Raw genomic sequence first — 19,097 nt, 5'->3', positions numbered from 1 at the left:
TAACATGCAATTCAAATTAATATTATATTGCAGTAATATCGCAATATGTTCCTTGGCTGTGAAAAAGCATATTAATATAATATGTCGAAACCACCTGAGTGATATGTTAAAAAATAGATCCTATTACGTGCCTCTATATAAATTCATCAAAAATACAGTGGGGAAATTATAATAAACCGAATAAAAATACTCAAGACTTGGCCTAAAGGTCTAGATACCAGGCCATAAACTCCAAAAAAAAAAAAAAAAAAACATATATGTCGAAAACTTTTCGACAGCGATCTGTCAATTGTCAGTTGTCTAGACGCCAAGGCGTCTTGTCAGTTGTCACAGGGTAGTGGGTAGTGGCCTAGGGGGTACAGACTACAGGCAGCAGGCTCCATAATATCAATATTATTTGAAACTGCAAGAAAAGAAACATCAATTTGAAAATGTAGAAGTCCGAGAAAAATATAATTTTGAACTTAAAAACAATTAACACGCTTTCTATGCTTTACTGTCGATCTTAATTCTTAATATAAACTAAACGTAATCTCTGAGGAGTATTTATTATCCGATATCGTTATCATTTATGTACTTACCTTGTTATTACTTAATTATTCAATTTGGTTATGTATTATCATCTAAAGGATTGGATGACGAATCAGAAATAATTCATTACGTATCACATCACTCTAGTAGCACCATTTAGTAGGTATTTTATGTTTATCTACTATTGTGGTTTCTGTAAGCAAAATACCGTGAGGGCTAAGAATTTCATGTGAAAGCAAGCGGATTTCCAGAATGTTGCTGGTAGTGTAGTGGTATAGAGTATTATTATGCAGTGGAAACAGCGCGTAGTACTGTGGTCGTTGGTGGCGGCGTCCCTGGTGCAGCAGCCGGCACCGGAGGTTCGAGTGAGCGGCGGCTGGGTTCAGGGCATCATCAGTGCTGATGGCTCCTTCTATCTTTACACTGGCATTCCTTATGCTACCGCCACCCGATTCAGGGTTTGTCTTACACACCTATTATTATCACATTAGTCTTCTACACCATAGATACACACTATCAACTATAATTAAATTGTGGCCTTGAAATTCAAAACTAGGAGTTTAAAATTACTACTGTGTGACTCAGATTAAAACAGAAAAATGTATGACTGTAACCTTGTTAATACCAATAGGTATTTATCAAGAAAAATTATGCTTTACTATTTTTATGCTATTTTAAGATGTACAGTAGAGGTCCTCTTTCTAACCATGCTGGAGAATAAGGGTAAATAAATATTTTTATTTTTACTAGTCTATCTTTGTAATAATGGCTAGTATTTTTTGTTCTTGAGAGAGCTTAGGAAAAAGAATGATACTCTATAAGGAGTAGTTTACTGTCTAAATAGGTTCAGTCGACACTTGTAAAGAGATTGTGTGAGAACTGTAGTAGTCTCATATTATAAGCTGATAATTTATATAAATAAAAATATGTATTATATAATTAATATAGGTAGATAGATATTTACTAAGAATATATTGATAACACTGGTGGAATACATTAACATTGATATTGTGTAGTTTAGAATATTTTTAAATATTATTGAGGCATAAGTAAAACAATTTTTAAAATCATATAATAAATTAAACTATAAATAAAATTGGGTTTCCATCTAACTAGCCTACAAGCATAAGTTATATCTTGACTAACATGGTGGCTATCATTTTTGCATGAGGTTTCTTACAATTAATAAATATTGATGTAATAGGTATGTCTATAATAATATCTCATAATCTGAGATTCGGCTATTAATCTTATAGATTGAGGTAAAAAACATAGGTCAACTACCTACCTAAAATTATATGTCATACTAAGATAGTGGAAAATGTCATGAGTCAGTTCCAAATTCTGAACCATCCCAATTGAAGATAAACAAGATAAGGCCTAAATTCCCTTTCAAAAAGTTATATTGAAGTATTTCAAACTGGCATATTTATTTTACTGATAAGCCTCATATTTGATGTCCTCATATGATTTGTGACTCTACAAGAAACAAATTATTTCACCTAAAATAATTCTTACATGATGCCCTTTCTATTCATTGAAGTTTAAACTACATTTGTAGGTCACCTGGCTCACTATCATCTAGTACTATTAAAACAGTTTGGCTCAAAACTTCACTCTCTCTCTTGGAGCTCTGTCCCTTAAATGTTAATCACAAGACATTTTCTTAGTTGCCTACTTAAATAGATTTTTATATAGCTTCTGAGTTTTCAAAGCAACTGCAGTTATAGGTACCCTTTTCAAGGTAATGGAATTACATATAAAATAATAATAACCGATATGATTAATAGGCCCCGGGACCGCCGCCTAAATGGGAAGGCACGCTGAGGGCTGTCAACGATATTGAGGTTTGCCCTCAAGTAAGCATCGTGACGGGCTCGGTGGTGGGCTCGGAGGATTGTCTTAAACTCAACGTCTACGTGCCGACGATGACAGTGATGCGTCCGCGGGCCGTCATGGTATTTATACATGGTGGAGCTTTTCTCGTGGGCAGCGGTGGTCGGTTTATTTATGGCCCGGAGTTTCTCATGAAAAAAGACGTAATTCTCGTCACGTTTAACTATAGACTCGGCGCTCTGGGATTCACATGCCTCGGTATAGAAGAGGCTCCCGGCAATGCCGGCTTAAAGGATCAAATAGCCGCTCTGAAATGGGTTCGAGATAATATTGGTGCATTCGGTGGTGATCCGGACAACGTGACAGTGTTCGGAGAAAGCGCAGGTGCCACTTCCGCTTCTCTTCTGATGGCGAGTACCACTGCCTCCGGCCTTTTCAAACGCGCTATCCTGCAGAGCGGTAGTGGGATATCAAACTGGGCTATCAATCGGGAACCTGTACGGGTAGCGAGTCTTGTCGCGTCCAAATTAGGCTTTCATTCGGAGGACCCACACGAACTCTATGAATTTTTAAGTAAAACTGATTATCGGGATTTGGTTCCGGTTATGCATGGTAAACCTGAAGAACTGTTTTTCGACACTCAATTACTCCATTTGCCCTGCGTCGAGGAAATAATCCCAGGGGAGATGTCGGTGATCACAGATCTACCTTGGAATTTATTTATCAATAAGAAAAATCGCGTTCCGGTTGTCTACGGCACCAATTCAAGAGAGGGAATGTTCCTGACGGCGGAGGTGGACGGCTCCGTGGAGGGAAGGAACGGCAAATACATAGTTGCCAGTGATCTAAGTTTCTCTAGCGTGGAGGAGGGCATGCGCGTCTCCCGAGCCGCGCAAGACTTTTATTTCGGCTCCGATCGTATTTCTATCCAAAGAATAAATAATATTACAGATCTATATACGCATTTATATTTCGAAGTTCCTTCAATACTGGAGTCAGAGCTTCTGCTAAACTCAAGCAGTGAGCCAGTTTTCAACTATATATTTGATTACTCCGGCGGACGTAATCTGCTAAAGTTTCGTACGTCGCGAAGCGGCGGAGGTGAGCAGGGCGCTTGTCATGGGGACGAGCTTTTCTATCTGTTTGATGCTGCAGTGCTGCCCTTTCGTCTTAGCGACGCCGACCGTGATATGGTAGACTTCCTTACCTCCCTTTGGTCTAATTTCGCGAAATACGGGTTAGTTGACATAATCACATCTTGTTGTGAGACTGTTTCTTTGTGTAAGGAAAGTGTTAATAAAATGTGTATTGTATTACAGGAATCCGACTCCGGCAAAGCAACCCAGTTTAGTCCGTTGGGAGCCAAGCGATACGGGCCAACTACGGTTTTTGCATATCGGGCAAGTGAGCCGCATGGGTGCAATGCCAAACCCAAGCGCGTATCGCCTCTGGAGAGACATTTACCTTAGATATCGCAAAACTCATTACAAACAACCATCAATACTACAGCCAAGCTGAGTGTTAGCTTAGCCCGGCTATACTTTTGTGCTTATACTCGTAGTATATTAGATTGGCTTCTCGTTCTTGTTTTTTTTGAAGTGAAAACTTCTTTAGCGGCGTTGTGCATTTTTTTTGGAATGGGTAAAAAATGTTTAACTCGGGTCAGGACAAATTCGTAAGACGGATGTTTTTTTCAAGGATTATGAACCTTCGTGCTATACGGTACGGTATAGTTACGGTTTTAATTCATATTTTGTCTCTTTCCTCGGATACATTGATGCATGTGGAATTGGACCTTAAGTCAATAAATCAAGGTTGAATTTTGCGAAACGTTATTAACGTCAGACTGACGCGAATAAAAAATGGCAACTTAAAACAGTGAATTTTCCTAATTGTATTATTTTATATTAATTTTAATTATTTTATGTAGGTTTCGTAAGACGGATGGAGAGTAGACAGCTGGCGCGGCGTATTTAATGTAATATAAATTGTCATGTTTGTGTACGATAGCGCAATAAATAAATATTGTATTCTACCACATCAATGATAGTACTTTTATACTGATGATTAAAGCAATTCGTGTAAAATTATTCCCTAACCATTCCAAAATATCGAAAATGCACAACGTTAATATTCAAGTTTTCACTTCTGCCGGCACACCCGGAGTTCAACCCGTCTTTTTTTTAAATTTCTCATTCTTGTTTGGTCATCGAAAATGTACATAATAATAAAGCCCGTTGATTGTCACAAGTGTGTTTACAATTCTTTCTTATAATATTCTTTTTTTTTCTTATTACCTATTTGTTATCGTATCTTTTATTGACCGGTATATATACCGCCGCCCATGGCCACTAACACAGCCAGAAGGCTCTCAAATGCGTTGCCGACCTTTTAAGAATTCGTCAATATTTTCTTGAGTTGCGCCGCATAAAATTGCCTTAAAAACGTTTAGTTGTGGAACGATGGACGTCGAGGTCACAGGTGAAATTGTATGCTCTGTCTGGGCGTCCAATTATGAACTCAGCTACAGACATTCATCCGAACCACTCCTCTGAACGTTCTATGGTAAATGCGGGGTAGAAGAGAGACCTTCGTTCAATTCAGTCAAGTGGAAGGAGATAGTACTTGGGAGCTCCCGTCCAGAGGTTGGAACAGTCTCCATGTGGGGCCAAATTTACGTTTTGTTGGCAGGCAATCGCTGCGCTGCCTTCGCGAGCTGGTGGAACAAGTTATACCTACCTATAAAAAATTACATGTGAATATTATCATAAAATAATTATTTTAGACTGTGACTTGAATAACTTTATTCATATAGGTAACCAAGTAGGTACACTTATGAACGTCAATAGAAAAGATCTTTAATTGATTATAAATTTACATTTAATACCAGTTCGCAATTCAAGGGCGTAGAGTGGGCAAGTAGAACTTGCAAGAAACTCTCCGCCACTATTTTTAATTGCCACGTTTTGAGTCATACAAATTGAACTGGAGCAACTCCAATCCCAAGGATTAGGATCATTAAAAAATTGGTAAAATTTATAAAAAGCTTTATTGATTATTTATGTTTAACAATATTTTTTAATTTTTTCAATGATAACTTTCTAATTTCGTTTGGGAGTTTGTTGTAAAATCGAATACAATTCCCGTACAAAGGAGTGGTTTATCTTCTGGAGCCTGGTCGTACGCTTAAATTAGTTCTGTTTTGAGTATTAGGTATACTGGTTGTTAATGAAGGATAATGTGAAAGTTAAAACTAATTTATTTTCTAAGAAATGAAAGGATTATAAATTAAAGATGATGTTTTCTTGATCAGAGGTACATATAATCAGAATGACCAAGTAATATTGAAAGTTAAAATACGCCTTGTTCCGTTTGTAGTGGATATGACATCTGCTGCGTAGTTGCTATTTAATAAGTTCAGGTGCTATGCACCAACACTGGTGAGTCACCATTTGTTTTAAAATCGTTTCTATTTTATTGTACTTACAACAAGGCTTCAAGAATATAGGCAGTGTCATAATATTTCTGCCTAATCGTACTGTTTTCGTAATTTTCTTTTCTTTCAATACGTGTTTCAATGCGTGTTCAGCAGTTAAAAAAATATCAAACACCACGCCTGCAGTAATGATAGGCACTGGTAAATCCCATAACAGTCATATTTAATATCAATCAAAGTGGGGAATACAGTGAACATCTAGGAATAGATATAAAGGAAGTAATACTAAATCAACTGGCATTTCAACTGCTATTTTTTAGCTTATGATCTATAATCTTAAAAAAAAATAGAAACTTTTTAATAATTTTATTTTCTGTCAATATACTTAATGCGACACGGATGTATTATCTTGTTGAACGAATTGCGTGATGCGCTCAGCTAGTGCAATGACGGCGGCTGCGGTGTTCGCGGAAGGCGGGCGTGGAAAGAGCCCCGCGTCTACAACGCGGAGCCCCCGCACTCCCCGCACGCGCCCTCTCTCATCCGTTACACGCCCCAGAGCCACCGTGCCTGTCGCGTGGTGCACCGCAAGCGTCATGTGGCGGACGTAGCACCGCCAATAATCTGTGCTCTCCAGCATTTTGCACCCTGGTAGCTTAGGCCTTAGTATTGACGCGTTATAGTTCCTGTATTCTGGTGTCTGTGTCAAATCGTCCAGAATTCTTATAGCACGCACAGCTTCTTCAACGTCCCGTTCGTCATCCAAATAGTTGGGCGAAATTAGTGGGGCTTGAAATATGTCCGCGCTCGCGAGGCGCACGTGGCCGCGTGACTTAGGCTGCAGTACCACTGCCGTTACGAGCAGTAGAGCTTGTCGCTCGTTGACAGCTTCGACCTGGTTCACGAAAGCCGCCTCGTGACGCGTTACGCGCTCGTATAGAGATCTTCCCGCGCCTAGAAAGCCCCTCTCAAGGTACGAATGTATGTATTGCACCGTGGGTCGATCGCATTGATTACCATCGATTCTCAATTGTTTTGTTTTGAAGTCGTAACATTCTGTATTAAGGAAAGCCGTTAGATCCGATAAGCGGGATGTGGCGAGAGGTCCATCTCGCATCGCCATCCAACGGATGCCTTCCTTTAGTTTAGAAAGGATCATCCGGAGCGATGATTTAGCCTCTTCGTTCACCGATATGAATACTAGTGGCGCGACGTGGTCAATGAGACCCTCCCCGACCGGTAGGTCTGCCCGCACCGGGATATTAAGACGCCGCAGGTGGTCCGCTGGCCCGATGCCGGACCTGAGTAGAATTTCTGCCGAGCCAATGGCCCCTCCCGCGAGAATAACTTCCCGTTGGGAAAAAATCCGGTAAGTTCGGTCGTTCCGAGCGACTTCGACCCCAAAAGCCTCTCCAACATCGTTAATGAGCACACGAAGGCAGGTAGAATGTGTAGCGAGGCGCAGGTGAGGCGCGACACCGGGCAGCCGCAGGTATGCCTCTGCAGTGTTAACGCGCTCGCCGCCCGACGTGAATGATAGGACTCGGGACACTCCGATTTGGGACTCGGCATTTACATCCGGGTTAGTTGTAAAGTTTAGAAAGTTAAAACCTTTGAAGACGCGAACTTGCCACGGGTTTTCCGAGTCTCCGAAAAACCCGACAGGGACTACACCTTTCGTATTGTGATGAGACGCTGACGACATCGGTAACTGATTTGGATTTTGTAATCCCTCAGAACGCAAGAAGAATGGACGAATTTCTGGCCAGGTCCAGCCGTGCAGGCCGAAGTCGTAGTCCTCGGGGTGACCACGCGTATACATCATTAGATTGATGGCAGTAGAGCCACCGAGCACACGGCCACGACTAAATCGGCAGAAACGGCGGATAGATGATAGGCAAGAGCGACCATTAGGCTGCGTTGGATAGTAATAGTCCGCAGCCGAGCCGATGAGACCCCCGCCTAAACCTGGTAGCCGCGTCAACAGGCCTGGCGTTCCACCCGCCTCCAAAAGCAGAACACCGCGTGCTGCTTGCGCTAGTCGAGCCGCCGCCACGCCACCCGCAGCACCCCCGCCCACAACTATGTATTCGAACATTTCTCCATCTAGTATAGAGCAGTTAGAAAACGATTTTCAAAAAGTAGTGCAACATAATCATACATAAAAGTTCCAGAAAGTATACATACCATGAATATTATGTTCCGGATAGACCCGTGAGCCGAAAGAGGAAATTGAGAGATCGAGGGACGTAACCCACGCCAGAGACGCCCATGCCAGCGTCAACCATATTAAAGTGGTTCCTGAAAAAATAAAGAGGGCCATGTCAAGCACTGCAGACAAAACTATTTCCATTTTAGTAGTACAAAGTCTGATAATATATGTTTTTCTGTAGTTGACTAATGTAATACAGCGAATAGTATGTCCTTTTTATAAGGTAAGTTCTAGCTGTGGCCACACGTAGTAGCGCCGGACGATGTGACCTTCTGGCGCACCCCTGATGGGCACATTGAAGCTAAGGCACTGTAGTACTGCTGAATTGCTGTCATTTTATTAAGCACATTACAAGCGCGGCGTACTCGAAGCTCGCTTCAGTCCACAGAAACAAGAATAAATAAGGATACATGAGTGGGTCAATAGGGTTCAGCTGATGTACATCCTAAAATAGATGTGCCTCAAATATTTGCTTTGTACCCGCTCCAATGTCACCTTAAATCGTGAAATTATGCTCCAAATGACTTCTCACCAGCGCATCATAATATAACACTTTCTCAGTAGTGATATTCGTGAAATTCTTTGATTGCCTCATCAGTCTTATGTGTTGACGAAACATCAAATCAAGTGTTGATTTCGATTATATTGTGTAATTGTATAGTATAGCCACGCTAGTGCGGATAAAACTCATGATAAAACACTTGGCAGCGTTAGAACTTAGTTTATTAAAAAAAAACAAATCAATTTAAGTGTTGTCTACAGCTAAATAATTGTGGAATACGCTTGCGACGAGTGAACACTGGTGAAATCAAAATATTGATTGACTTACTGACACGGTACAAACTACACTCCACGCTATAAACCGGATAGCACTTTGGTAAGAGAATGGCTTTTGTAATAATGGATTGTGGATACTTACCCTGGAATACTATCTTAAAAATGTTGCTTTTAATTTTCTTCCCGCTTCGAATAAATACTGCGAAGCGACTAGCCTTGGTCTGGTCTGAAAGCTTTTCTTCTAATGGTCTGAAAATTTAAATTAACTTTCCAAAAATATGTTTTATAAAAATAAAAACATAAAGAGTTACCTACATTTTAAACTTCATCGTTGGCAGTAGTCTACTTCAGGCAAACTTTTAAAAGAAGTAAACTATAACATGTGTGAGGAGATGTTAATATTTAGCCAAGAAGCAATAACGTCGCGCTTTGATGCGCCAGCGTCCGGTGGTAATCTGACTAGAGGTCATCAAAAAGTACAGTAAATGAAACAAACATTATATTTTATGTACACTTTTGACTATATCCTCGGAGCACACAAAAAATAACTTGAGAAGCAGGTAGGTATGAGGCATATATCGGTAGCCTTGCATTGAACCTGCTTTCCTTTCCTTAATACTTTAATATTTAGTAAAATAAGACAAAATTGGGACCAATTAGTATTACTCGTAATCTATAAATAATTTATATAGATGAATACATGAGAATTCATAAACGTTAAAACATTATAACGCTGTGACGATAACTATACAGACCTAAAGCTGGCCATCTAGGCTCGCACTCTTTAGACAGTTAGTAGAACTAAAAGGATGACCCATGCTCCGCCCTGCAGCTTAAATACCTACCTCTATTAACCTATAATTTTGCCAACCGTCGTTAGCGCTGACGGAAGGCTGTTTACAGGATGTAATCTCAAATAACGTGAAGTACTATAGTCACGGTTCTCTTCACACAGACAACATGTTTTCAAAATAACAAGAGCATTAATTGAGTTGGAAGCTAGAAAAAATGGAATAGGTAAACATAATTTAATACGATTTTTTATGATTAAAGCTGAATTATGGACGGATGCTACTTACCTCATCAATAAAAATGCATATAATCGCTTAAATATTCTACTGTCGCCGTTTATAGTCTTAAATTCTGACCCTTCGCGTACAACAATAGAATACAAGCGTAATAAGGAAATGTTAATTCCTATGTAACGAATGAATGCAATGTAACAGTAACTGTTGAAGAGAGTGCCTACGTCTGGCTATACTCTCGGGGCGTAACTCCCACGATTTAAGTAATCACCGCGCTTATAAAACTAAAAAAACCTGAGTGATGATTGAAACAGAAGTTCTCAAACTTTATCCATCTCAGTTTTGAGCCAGAATTTAGTGAACCAATCTGGTCCTTGAACACCGTCCTTAAATGGGGTAACATATCGTTACATGAGAAAAATTACTTTTCTAGATAGCTCAAAACCCCATTCTTGCAAAACTTTAAGGCCATTTGCTAATTTTATTTCGATTTCATGAGCAAAGACGGCCACGTAATGTAATACTTTAGCCAGTTTTTTATTCAAACGGTTGTTAAGCGTAGCAAATGTATCATAAATTTTAGTTGCTCCTTCGGCCACATCGACTTTCATATAGGATGTTGCAAATTATTAAAAATAGCCGTATTTTAATGTGATTTCGTAACTGAGAATAATAAACTATAATGAATTATTTATATAATAAATAATAAAAAATAATAAAAATAATAAAATATTTATTTGTTTTCTCTCACACAAAAAAAAAAAAAATACAGACACAAAATACAAATTTCAGCATTAACAGGCAAAATCTGTGTGAGAGACTGGCGACTGTACTAGGATACCTGTATTACAGATTGCCAGTCCCTCCGCATCCGGACCGAATGGAATTTAAGTAGGTACATCAATTTGATCGAGAAACTATTACAAATATTACAAATATACTCACATTTAAGTGGGTGTATGTGATGGTGCATGTATGGTTTAGTGTATGTAAGTGTTAATGTATGTATGTGTTAGTGAATTTATGACTTAGTGTATATATGTCTTAGTGAAGCATATATGAGCATGGGTGATAGTGTACCTATGTACTCGTATACATAACGTGTTAGTGTTAGGTATTAGCTGAGGACTACTAACAACTTCTCAGTCCCCTCGTAGTCTAGATTTTTAAGCCATTTGACTGTAGCTTTTTTACACTCATATTTAGTAAGCGGATATATGTTGATCAACCTGTTTATCTTGTTATATAGGTGACAGCCCATAAAACCAAAAAACCTTCTTGAGAAAGCTGTGGACCAACGGGTATCTGAGGTGCAGACTTTATATTTGCATCGTTTGTTGTCATTCAAAGAAGGATCATAGCGAGTTATGGAGTGTTGTTTGAGCACAGTGTTCAGTATAAATAGTTGACGAACACTCAACACGTCAGATAAAAGATATAGATCTTTGGTAGGGTAAAAAAATGGTTTAGAATAACTTACTTTCAATAACGCACGCTGAGCCCTTTCCAGTTTTATAAGATTAGTTTTACAAGCCCCTCCCCAGACAGTAACACAATAGCTTAAAACGGATTGGCAGAGGGATTGATAAACCACTTTAATTATCGATTTTTCAGCAATATTACGGAGATTCTTAAAGGTGAAGATAAGTTTCCGAGTTCGCGATAGTAGCAGGTCAATGTGGTAGTTAAAATTTAGCGTGCTATCAACAACGACACCTAGATACTTAGTATTGTTGGCAACAAAGATCTTTTGACAGTCACAAGAATCAGTATCAGAACATACATGAGCAGTTAAACCAAGGTTAGTACTAGAACCAGGAGTTTTTATATAGAACGGTATACATTTAGTTTTATTGACATTGATAGTTAGGGCATTCATTCTGAGCCATTTGTTAACAACGTCGAATCCTCTTTGAGCAATGTCGACAGTATCTTTCCAGCTATCACCATGAAACACAAGTGCAGTATCATCTGCAAATGTTATTATTTTACCATTTTGTAACTGGAGGTCACAAAGATCATTGATAAATGCCAGAAACAGTGTCGGACCTAAAACACTACCCTGTGGCACACCATAGCGTATCGGCAAATCGTCACTAACAATGTTGCCCACCCTTACTCTTTGCTGTCTATCACTCAAGTAGCTTTCAAATAGTTTAAGCTGCAAACCACGTATACCCAAAGCCTCCAATTTATCCAGCAGAATAGGACCAGCGACCGCGTCAAAAGCTTTTGCAATGTCCAAAAATACAGCTAAAATTTTATTTTTCTTATTTAGTTTTGTAACAATATGATCAGTTAATTGATGAACTGCGTCGCTTGTTGATGAACCCGGTCTGAATCCAAACTGTGAGCTGGAGAGTAGGTTATTACTTTCTAAATAATCGATGAGGCGTTTGTTTATCAATTTCTCAATGATTTTGGATAGGGTAGATAGTTTAGAAATAGGTCGGTAGTTACCGACACAATCTCTATTACCACCTTTAAAAACCGGAATTACTTCAGCTAGCTTGAATAGGTCCGGAAAGATCCCTGTAGAAAGAATCAAATTAAATATATATGTAAGTGGAGGGACTAAGATTTCATGATAACGTTTGAGAAAGGCTCCAGAAATATTATCTCTGCCCGCAGCACCGTCCTTCTTCAGTTGCAAGATAAGAGATTGAACTTCAACTTCATCAGTAGGTAGCATGACGAATGAGGACAGTGTAGGATTGATTGATGGTTTTTTATAACAGCTATTAGAATATGATTTTTCGGCAATATCTTTCCCGATAGAAACGAAATATTTATTAATGTTGTTGACTGAGACCATCGGGTCTAGTGGAGAGACCAATTCAAGTGCAGTGCTAGTTGTATTGTTAGAGTAGGTTAGTTGTTTGATAGTGTCCCAGAGAACTTTTGTATTAGTCTTAGCAGCTTTAAGTAGGCGGTTGCTCTCATAAGTATTTTTAATATTTTTTAAAAGTGGGTTGCAAAAATTTCTATACCTCTTGTAAGTTAACGTTAATATTTCGTTACTAGGATTTTTTCTTGATTTTTGATGTAGTTTGTCACGATGCTTTACACATCTTAGTAGACCTGCAGTCATCCAAGGCCTCTTGATCCTTTTACGATTTGGGATGGTTAAAGTTTTCGTATTTGCTTTAATTACAGTGTCAAGCGCAGTCAGAAGAAATGCTGTTGCCTCATTGGGATCAGTCATTTTATATACAAGGCTTAGATTTAAGTTCTTCATAGCATCGTCCAAAGACGGGTAATCAATCTTTTTCAGAGATGAGTATTTGTCAGTCATAGTGCTACGTTCAAGTTTCAGAATTAAAGTGTCGTGATCCGTGACTGAGGTTTCAGCAACATAACAAAAGACGCGATAAGAACATTTTAATATTACATGGTCAAGACAAGTCCTGCCATGAGTTGGAAATATGTGGGCTGGCAATAAACCGTGAGAAGCCAACATATTCAAATACGTTGAAGAATTAACATCCTTATTGTTATCCAATATATCAATATTGATATCACCTATCAGAACTTTATGTGGACTACTAATCTCAGAAAGAAGTTTGTCAAGAGATACCAAAAACCGTTGAACATCTTTGTAACCAGGTGGTCTTTGGTTAGTATCAATTTCCTTTACTCTGTCATTGGTCTCCTCCTGAAACTTGTTAATAAATTCTATTCCTTTTTCTATTTCTGAGTTAGACTTCTTTATTTCCTGGAATTCAGTTTTTATATTGGATAATTCAGAAAATAATTTGTTTAAGGTGTCATTTAGAGTGGACTTCCATTCACGTAGGTTTCGTTCTTGATCCTCTCTCCATTCAGAAAGCATTTTCAGGACATCCGCTCTTAAGTCGCTACTTTCGGAACTAGAATGAGCATTCGGGGAAGAGGTCTCCATTCGTTGTCGCTTGGAGCGCGTTGTTATATTGGTGTCACCCTTGGCAATACAGCCCGCACTCGTCATCGGAGACTTCGAAAGATCAGACTCCGATCGGGAACAAGACATCACAGAAGTGTTACGAGGGGGTGAGCGTAGGATATTGGGCATATCTTCAATGAACCCAGAGTTCAATATCGCAAAGCAACAATAGACAATCGCACCAGTTGATCGTAGTAGGTATAACAGCTTTGTAGTACCGTAGCAAATCACAAGCGTCGTAGTCTAACTTACGTCATTAGCCGAATGTGATGTAGAATTTCGACTCGCCGGCACTCAACCGTTTGGTGTAATGGCAAACAACAGCGCTCACTTCACAGCTTATCCAAGAAGAGGCACGGGTTCAAAACCACAAAAGTCCAAACAGTTCAATTTAGTATTTTAATTTAAGATTTTAAATTTAAATTTCTCACAAAACTCAACACAGTGGACACGTCCAAGCGCTTCCGCGGTCCGGAGGGGGAATGAAACTGTCGCACCCATTTTGTAATTTAAGTTACAATACATGAGGTAAGATTAAATCACTTGAAGATTATGCAAAAAAATACGATGCAAATTACGCACTCTGGGAGGCTAACTTCGACAGTGGTTTGGAAAGTTAGAAACTGGCGGTTTTAACAAAAATACCAGGACTCATAAAAATACGTTAAAATTGGTGTTATAGACGATTTGTTGTCTTACCCCATTTTTACATCTTGCCCCCACTTACCCTAACGAATTCAGGTTGGATGAAATGTCCCTCGATTTTTCTACAACTAAGAGAATGCTCTATAAGATACGAGAAAATATATAATACATAATGTTATTATATAATATTATGTTTTTCTCTCTTGTTAATTAATGTTTCGGCCTAGAAAAAACGGCGTTCATCCGCTGTTTTTGCGTGATCTCAAAAGCTGCTGTTTGCATTAATTTAGTACAGCTATCGCCATCTTCAATAGCTATCGTTTTAAAAAAAAATTTTGGACGTTTTAACGATTTTTTTTTTTATGTATGTTTTGGCCAAATTTCTAAAATGAAACACGAAACTACCGCCCCTATTCACCGCCCTAAGTAGCTGATCAAAGTTTCTTCGAGCGCTGTATAATTCTATTTAGATTCATGATTTCTAATCTGTGGTATTATTGTATATGAAATATGAATAATAGTTAATATTAATAATAATAATTAATTAATATAGATAATTAACCGTTTTAACTTAGATTAACCTACGTTATAACGTTATCTCTACTTGCTCTGTGCTCGGTGGTAGACAAGTCTAGTGTACAAAACGTCAAATCACAAATGAGTATTAACTTAACCATTATATAGAAATTATAGAATATAGATATTTGCCTTCTCCAGACTCCATGTACACGACAGTTGGCACTTGGCACAAATAAAAGCCATTTAAAAAAATTGATATTTAATTGTATTGGTAATTGGATATGAATTTAGAACGTAGGTCGTAGATTAATGTTTCTAAGGTATATAAATATAATAGAATAATAAATATAGAGGTTAAGAAGTGGAACGTAGACTAGACTATACTATATTTAATCAATTTATGATTTAGAATACATTTTGTCTTGCGTTTCGTTTATTGACTATTCTAATTTTTAATAAATATTGCCATTCAAATTTCTAGCTGAGCTAAGATCGAAGAGAATATCTTCTTATGCGACCTCTTTTTCATGCAAAGCAGTAAAAAGTCATTGGTCAGATATTGGTTCAATGCCCCAGATAGCAATGGCTCTTATTTAGCATGAAAGATATGTTTGGTGATCTTAGTCCTGGCGTTCCAATAGAGCTAAGAGACCGCGACCAAACCATTCTAATGGACACTATTGATCATTCTCGAGCCCGTTACCCTTATTGCATAGTTTGGACCCCTATACCAGTACTAACGTAAGTCATCCTATATTTTTCTATAGTTTAATATACTACATACCATTGTGAACTTACTAAGCTATAAAAGATGTAAATTGTTTGTTCAATCTATATATGAATATTATCGTCGTATAGTCACTATGCTGTGTGAATAATACTCGAAACTATCTTACACAGTTTATATCAACATTCCAGCCTTGCTCAATAGGGTAAGGGTGGGTAGGTAAGAGTGAAATGCTTATACACAAACCCTACATCCTGACTATGAAATAGGACACATTTAGATGTTACAAGAGTATCCTAAATAGCTCAATGGTCCTATAAATTCCATGTATATATAGTCTTGTAGATTTTATAAGTTAAATATTTTCAGGTGGCTATTCCCATTTTTAGGCCATATGGGTATCTGTATGTCTAATGGAATCATACGAGACTTTGCTGGTCCTTATTTTGTATCAGAAGATTTAATGGCCTTTGGAAACCCAACCAAATATTGGCAACTATCTCCACAAAAAGCTTCTAATGGTCCTGCAGGCTGGGATGCAGGAGTAATTGAAGCTTCAGAGATTTATAAAAAGAGAATGGTATATAGAAATTATATATAACTACAAATATATTAGTAAATCTATTTCAAGTAGTTAATTAGTTATATTATTTATTGCCTACTCATGTAATATATAAGATTAGATTACATTGCAATGTAACTTTGTATCTTTTTTCAGCACATAATATTCTATGATAATTGTCATTCTCATGTAGCAACAGCATTAAATACAATGAATTATGGAGGTTGCAAGAATTGGAATATGGTAAAACTAGCATTCTACATGATACCATATTCTAAATATGTAAGGTAAGTGACACAATCATTGGCTAACAAATCCTATTCTACCTTTCAGATTCAAATTGCATGTACATACTTATTAAAAATATATGTAATATGCTAATTAAAATATTGTAATATACCAAAAAAAATTTAAACTTTAAAATTAATTTTAGTTTTTATTTCCAGTTTTGCAGCATTATTAAAGACATGGCTACCATTCTGTTTAATAGCCTCCTTTATTTGTGGCTTGGCTGCAATCATATAGACCAGTTCTTAATGTATTGACACTGGCAATATCAAATAAATAGTAATAAATGGCTCAATTCATTATGTTATATGTTAACCATTATTTTACAGGTAAGTGCTTGTCTTTCCCTATGTCTATTTATCTTTACTAAATTATTAGAATATGAATTTATTCAACAGCTTGACATAGATAGGTATTTACCCAAGAATGCTGATACAACACTAAAAAGGCCACCTGCTGTTATCCTTTAAGGCTGATTATTAAAGCTGATTTAATTTGCAAAAAGTTTGTGCTATAAGGGCACTAAAACTATTCTTACATAAGAACCGAGAGATAAATGAACAAAACTCTTAAAAATAGTTGGAAAAACATTCTTTTAAACAAAACAGCATTCCCTGTAAGATAATTCAATAACAACAAAATAAAAATGGTTTCATTTATAGATACAACAGTATAACAAAATCTTGTTTTTATTTGTGTAAGTTTATATATAATAAATACACCAAAATGGTTGAAAAAAAGTTTATATATAAAATGGGAAAGTTGTTCTATGTTATGTTATCTACAAGCAGGCAATATTATAATCTGTTAAAGAGGATTCACGCTATAATCCTTAAAACCATTTCTGTATGTAAAAAAACGAAAGACTGAAAAATATTAGGTTTACATTTTTAATGTTTAATATAAAAAGAACTTAACACAGAGATTTTGCTGGTGTATAATTGTAGCTGACAATGAGCCCTAATATTTATCATACCTGATTAGATTTAGAACATAGATAACAATAATCAACAACCCACTATTTTCCAAAAAATGGTTTAGAATTTTAGCACAAAATTAATGCATAATTTTAAAGTCATAACATCTTACTGTGAATTAAAATTATTTTATTTCTATAATTTGTTTATTAAACATATTTTTTTGTTTGTTTTTTTTTTAACTAAATAAACTTACCTTATCTTCTAATTCTTGCAAACTGAACTATTTTAGTTGTTAGCAATAGAAAATATTTTTGTAATAGATGATAAATTATAAAATTACTAGTCATTAAATTCAACACACAAATAACCAATAACTACAATTGAATGTTTTGTACTAAAACTGTGGATTTTATATACCCATCAGAAATAAATTAAATAGTATTTATAATAAATTATATATTTTTTCTTCTATTTATAAAAAAAAAACCAGTGCCATACAACCTGTTAGGTCTGGGTCTCAAATTTCTGTATCTGTTTTGTGATCATTAATTGTTGTTGGGTGCCTGATCCACAACATAAGGTCCAAAGCATACAGCTTTTCTCAGAATGTTCCTTTACTGTATGAGTGAGTAGTGATTCAAATGCACAAGTCCAGGGTTAAGAGTTAAATATGGGTAATCCTTTAGGCTTTTATTGACATCACAAGTATGAGGCAAATTTAGAGCAAAACAACCATAACCATTGTTAATAAACTTATCTTAGCTATTAAATAAAGCTGACAGTTACAGCAGCTTACAACCTTATTTATTAATTCCATCGATACTAATATCAAAAAGTGATTGTCTGTAAAAATAGATCAGTTTAAACTTGGCATGAATTTGCAAATGTGGACAAACTCTTATAAAATTTAGTATTATCCAATGAAATTGAGTTTTAGAAAGCAAAACAATACATCTGGAATATATTGAGAATATAACAATTTAGTTTATTTAGTGTAACTTAACACTCTTTCAAGACACTTTTTTCAACAGTAAAATCGTAACTGTATGAGTCTATGTTAACTTTTTGGGATAAGAAAGCCAAAAGATCGCCCATCTCCATGGCAAATGAATCCTGATTAGCAGACAATTGCAATTCACGAGCTAATGAAAACGGCACTCCTTGCAAATAGTGGAATGTCGGGTCACATATACTCTGTTTGTGTGGAGGGACTGGAGGTGCTCGTCTTTGAGGATACGTCGATCCACCGATGTTGGGATATAACCCTCCAGTAACTGCAGGATCTACCACAACGAAACCGTCGTCAGGTCTTGGTCCGGGAATGGGTGGATTATCTTCTACTGGGGAAGATCTTCTCTTACCAAACAATGCCGTGAACATCGTTGATTCGATCGATTTTATTACCTTATATATATTTTTTTAAGTATTAATTATTATTTTAAAAAAATTCGGTCTCAACAAAACATATATGTAATATTAAAAATAACAAGGAACTATAGTCGTATTTTTAATTAGACGAAGCCAACTGACACTTGACAGTAGCTAATGTAACTTTGCAAAATAATGTTGCCATATTTAAAGAAATAGTGATGCGTTCAGTTCTTGTTCAATCAGATGAATGAACAATGAGTGTGAATAGTTAATCATTTCAAACAATAAAAGAATATTATTTCTATTTCGAAATTGTATAAAAGTGC

General features: G+C 36.9%; 3 protein-coding genes across 10 annotated transcripts; 2 read left to right on the top strand and 1 right to left on the bottom strand.

Moving 5' to 3' along the window:
* Positions 1–338: 338 nt before the first annotated feature.
* LOC125048848 (bile salt-activated lipase-like) lies at positions 339–3,946 on the top strand. Of its 2 annotated transcripts, none has more exons than XM_047647771.1 (4): positions 339–690; positions 783–989; positions 2,322–3,604; positions 3,687–3,946. In XM_047647771.1, exons 2-4 carry the CDS (start codon positions 819–821, stop codon positions 3,883–3,885), a joined length of 1,653 nt encoding a protein of 550 aa, XP_047503727.1. In that variant the 5' UTR covers positions 339–690; positions 783–818; the 3' UTR covers positions 3,886–3,946. The 2 variants fall into 2 exon arrangements, with proteins under 2 accessions (XP_047503727.1, XP_047503726.1); XM_047647770.1 differs by having other exon boundaries at positions 339–694.
* Positions 3,947–4,446: 500 nt separating this feature from the next.
* On the bottom strand, positions 4,447–9,666 carry LOC125048928 (glucose dehydrogenase [FAD, quinone]-like). Of its 4 annotated transcripts, none has more exons than XR_007116898.1 (4): positions 9,108–9,277; positions 8,935–9,041; positions 7,991–8,104; positions 4,447–5,106 (listed from the first exon to the last, which is right to left on the bottom strand). XR_007116898.1 is itself a non-coding variant. In XM_047647901.1 (4 exons), exons 1-4 carry the CDS (start codon positions 9,559–9,561, stop codon positions 6,189–6,191), a joined length of 1,956 nt encoding a protein of 651 aa, XP_047503857.1. In that variant the 5' UTR covers positions 9,562–9,666; the 3' UTR covers positions 5,398–6,188. The 4 variants fall into 4 exon arrangements, 3 of the variants coding, with proteins under 3 accessions (XP_047503857.1, XP_047503859.1, XP_047503856.1); XM_047647901.1 differs by lacking the exons at positions 4,447–5,106; positions 9,108–9,277 and adding exons at positions 5,398–7,909; positions 9,548–9,666; XM_047647903.1 differs by lacking the exon at positions 4,447–5,106 and adding an exon at positions 5,398–7,909 and having other exon boundaries at positions 8,935–9,058; positions 9,108–9,269.
* A 43-nt stretch (positions 9,667–9,709) lies between these two features.
* Positions 9,710–17,625, top strand: LOC125048929 (transmembrane protein 222). Of its 4 annotated transcripts, XR_007116899.1 has the most exons (6): positions 15,069–15,223; positions 15,385–15,644; positions 16,000–16,210; positions 16,349–16,479; positions 16,639–16,809; positions 16,879–17,625. XR_007116899.1 is itself a non-coding variant. In XM_047647906.1 (5 exons), exons 2-5 carry the CDS (start codon positions 15,502–15,504, stop codon positions 16,715–16,717), a joined length of 564 nt encoding a protein of 187 aa, XP_047503862.1. In that variant the 5' UTR covers positions 9,710–9,809; positions 15,385–15,501; the 3' UTR covers positions 16,718–17,625. The 4 variants fall into 4 exon arrangements, 3 of the variants coding, with proteins under 3 accessions (XP_047503862.1, XP_047503860.1, XP_047503861.1); XM_047647906.1 differs by lacking the exon at positions 15,069–15,223 and adding an exon at positions 9,710–9,809 and having other exon boundaries at positions 16,639–17,625; XM_047647904.1 differs by having other exon boundaries at positions 16,639–17,625.
* The last annotated feature ends 1,472 nt before the right edge of the window (positions 17,626–19,097 follow it).

The sequence above is a fragment of the Pieris napi genome, chromosome 4 (genome assembly GCF_905475465.1).
Source record: "Pieris napi chromosome 4, ilPieNapi1.2, whole genome shotgun sequence".
In the NCBI taxonomy this organism is placed as follows: Eukaryota; Metazoa; Arthropoda; class Insecta; order Lepidoptera; family Pieridae; genus Pieris; species Pieris napi.
The sequence above is the reverse complement of the archived record's forward strand: the minus strand, read 5'-3'. Positions and strand labels throughout refer to the sequence as shown.

Bases quoted from the DNA above. Each gene is read 5' to 3' on its own strand.
- LOC125048848 (XM_047647771.1), top strand. From the start codon at position 819: ATGCAGTGGAAACAGCGCGTAGTACTGTGGTCGTTGGTGGCGGCGTCC. The intron at 990-2,321 runs GTTTGTCTTACA...TATGATTAATAG, and splicing joins CTACCGCCACCCGATTCAGG to GCCCCGGGACCGCCGCCTAA. The intron at 3,605-3,686 runs GTTAGTTGACAT...ATTGTATTACAG, and splicing joins TCTAATTTCGCGAAATACGG to GAATCCGACTCCGGCAAAGC.
- LOC125048928 (XM_047647901.1), bottom strand. The intron at 8,105-8,934 runs GTAAGTATCCAC...TTATTTTTTCAG, and splicing joins TTTTAAGATAGTATTCCAGG to GAACCACTTTAATATGGTTG. The intron at 7,910-7,990 runs GTATGTATACTT...GCTCTATACTAG, and splicing joins TCCGGAACATAATATTCATG to ATGGAGAAATGTTCGAATAC.
- LOC125048929 (XM_047647906.1), top strand. From the start codon at position 15,502: ATGAAAGATATGTTTGGTGATCTTAGTCCTGGCGTTCCAATAGAGCTA. The intron at 15,645-15,999 runs GTAAGTCATCCT...AAATATTTTCAG, and splicing joins ACCCCTATACCAGTACTAAC to GTGGCTATTCCCATTTTTAG. The intron at 16,480-16,638 runs GTAAGTGACACA...TTTTATTTCCAG, and splicing joins CCATATTCTAAATATGTAAG to TTTTGCAGCATTATTAAAGA.